Source organism: Mandrillus leucophaeus, unplaced genomic scaffold, assembly GCF_000951045.1.
Source record: "Mandrillus leucophaeus isolate KB7577 unplaced genomic scaffold, Mleu.le_1.0 Scaffold1358, whole genome shotgun sequence".
Taxonomy (NCBI): Eukaryota; Metazoa; Chordata; class Mammalia; order Primates; family Cercopithecidae; genus Mandrillus; species Mandrillus leucophaeus.
The window spans coordinates 361224-364333 of record NW_012101319.1 but is presented as its reverse complement, the minus strand read 5'-3'; the positions used below and the strand labels follow the sequence as shown (position 1 = coordinate 364333).

At 40.0% G+C, this 3110-nt stretch overlaps 1 protein-coding gene across 1 annotated transcript in view; it reads left to right on the top strand.

The window, feature by feature from the left end:
- The window catches only part of LOC105534491 (alpha-(1,3)-fucosyltransferase 10-like), a gene marked incomplete at its 5' end in the record, with an annotated part of 86068 nt that extends 83259 nt beyond the window's left edge, over positions 1-2809 (top strand). The window contains 2 exons of the mRNA XM_011973217.1: positions 2084-2244; positions 2677-2809. Of these exons, the coding sequence (XP_011828607.1) occupies positions 2084-2244; positions 2677-2749 (234 nt within the window). The remainder of the gene's footprint in view (positions 1-2083; positions 2245-2676) is intronic.
- Positions 2810-3110: the final 301 nt, after the last annotated feature.

Here is a 3110-nt window from a genome sequence, read left to right as displayed (position 1 = left end):
AAAGGAAAGAAAATGTCTTCATTCTACCCTAAATTTAAGCAATAGGTTAGCTGACTGTAAACCACTAAAATGTACATCCATTTTTCTCAGAATTTTGAAGGCATTTTGCCATTGTCTTTTACTAAAAAAACTTAATTTTATTTACAGAACTTTTTAAAGATAGTTCAGAGTTCTGTATGCCCTTTCCCTGGCTTCCCCTCATGCTGTCATTTTATGTAACTGTGGTACATTTGTCACCAATAAGAAATTCATATTGGCACATTACTGCTAGCTAAACTGCAGAGTCTAGTCATATTTCTCTTTAGTCATATTTGGCCATATTTCTGTAACATTCTCTGTCTGCTCTAGGATCAAATCCAGGATACCAGGCTGTAATTAAGCCATCACGTTTCATTAGTCTCCTCCAATCTGTGATGGTTGCTCAAGCTTTTTCTTATTTTTAATAACTTTTGAAGAATACTGGTCAGTATTTTGTAGAATGTCCCTTCATATGGTTTGTCTAATGTCTTCTCATGTTAACACTTGGGTTATGGATTTTGGGGAATAATACCACAGAGGTAAACGTGTTCTCATTGCATCCTATTAGGGCAGTTGTTCCCAACCTTTTTGGCACCAGAGACTGATTTTGTGGAAGACAGTTTTTCCACAAACCGGTGGGTGGGTGGGGGATTAGACGCTTATAAGGAGTGAGCAAGGTGGATTCCTCGTGTGTGCAGTTCACAATAAGGTTCACCCTCTTAGGAGAATCTAATGCTGCTGATGATCTGACAGGAGGCAGAGCTCAGGCAGCAATGCTCACGTGCGTGCTGCTCACCTCCTGCTCTGCAGCCCTATTCCTAATAGGCTACGGAACAGTACTGGTTCATGACTTGGGAGCTGAGGACCCCTGTATCAGGGGATGCATTATATCAACATAATGTGTAACTGGTAACATTAGCTTCGTTTGCTTGGTTCAGGTGGTATGTGCTAGGTTTTCCCACTGTGAAGTTGTTAATTTTCCTGTTCTATGTTTTGTCACTCTTCTGCCCTCTTCCATTCTCCCAATTGTTACAGGTTAATGCCTTTCAAGAACAGTCCTTTTACTCTCATTTTAATGGCGTTTCTGGAGGAAATGAAATTGGACATGTGTGTTCACTCTGTTATTCTGGAGTTTTTCTGTCTCCCCTTTTTCTCTTTTACTTTTTAAAAATTTTCTGCCTTTCTCGCTTCTAAATTATTGGAAGGTCAAATCCTGAACATGTAGGCCATTTTAAGGACTTAGACTTTAACTTGGAATGAGAAGGGCTGCTGAGTGCAGCCTGCAGAGGATCAAACGTAGAATCAAGGGGTTAGTTAGGAGACCATGGAAATAAGCCGAGACTGAGCACAGACCAAGCTTGTGGCGGCATTTTGAAGCTGGGAGGTATTATGCAAATGTCAGGTATCATTATTGTTGGGTGGAAACATCTTAGTACTGGGGACAGTTGAGTGCAGTGGAAATATATTAAAAACAAGGGATTAGTTGTAACATGTGACAACATAGATAAACGTAAAAACAGTGCGTGGTGAAAAAGTAGCAAACAAATGCGATATACAATAACATATAAGTATATTAAAAATAAATGCCCAGAGATTGAGAACACATTTCGCAATGAGTATTCAAATACACTTACATGCAAATATAAAGAACTGTGTTAAATATCTTAAAATATTTGCCTATGGGGAGGAGGGTAGGGGTGGGATAATAGGGGGAAAAGGAATAAACAAATCAACAGATAAATAACCAGAGAGAGGGGGAGGCTTTAGAATCTAAAGAGAACTACATTCGATCTTAAGTATATACTGTTTGGGGCAATTTATGTAACTTTTTTGTGCTTTAGTTTCCACTCCTGTAAAATGAGGTAGTAGCACCTATTTAATATGCTTGCCATAAGAATTAAGTGAGGTAATATGTGAGATGCTTTCTTTCCCCTTTAACTCCATGGGGTAAAGCTGTTGCTTTAAGGAAAGTCTGGGCTGCGTTCCATTATTGTGAGATGGGAACACGGGAATTGTGCTTCCTTATCACATGTTTTTAATTCATTTCTCTCTTCTCTTCATGCAGGGCTTACCACCCAAAAGATGGAAGGCAGAAGATACCCACCTGAGTTGCCCAAAGCCCACGGTGTTTGCTTTCTCACCACTCCGGGCTCCACCTTTGAGCTCTTTGCGAGAGATGTGGATATCCAGCTTTGAACAATCCAAGAAAGAAGCCCAGGCACTAAGGTGGCTGGTTGATAGGAATCAAAACTTTTCATCTCAAGAGTTTTGGGGCCTAGTATTCAAGGACTGATTTCAAAAACGATCAGAATGAAACAGACTAGAGCCTTCTTGAGATTTATATTCTAGGTTGCCTTAATATTTGACCATAATAGCTATTCTGTTGACTGTCCAGCAGGATAATAACTAGTTGCTGCAGAACTCATAATGAGCCCTTTCAAAGAGTAGATGTAAATTACCCTTAGGGGTTGCCTCTATATTTTTTATACTAAAAAAGGAAATATTTCTTATGAACACTGGTTATCTTCCATGTCCATGTCTGTGGACCCACATACTTACTGCCTTTTGTGGAAATTCACCTAAAGTGAGCACTTTCCTTGTGCAGTGGAGCGAGACAATCTAGCTGTAGATCCTTGATACTCACCTCATTCTCAACAGCTTATTGGTATTTGGCAAACCCGGTGTCCTGCAGCTGAGCATGACCATGAAATACATTAGAACTTGGAAATGAGAGATCCCATCTGTTGGTTTCCAGGGACGTAAGTGAGTAATAAAAGCTGTTTCAAGTTTATCCACTATCCACTCTTCAAGTGAAAAGAACATATGTGTGTCTACCTTCTTCTTCATACCCTGAGCCACCTCTCTAACCTTCTTTAGTTATGCCTTGCCCTATCGCCTCCCATTTTCCCTTCAAAGTAGAATGTCTTGTAAAGACACAGTAACTCCTGTGTGTTTTGATTAGTGAGATGTTACCACTTATCCCTTCTGCTGAGCAGAATAATATCAAGAATTGCTATGATTATGATTCAGTCTGGACAGCCTGGACATTTTGAGCAGCGCAAGAGTAGAAGTGAATACCCCCAGGAACTCCA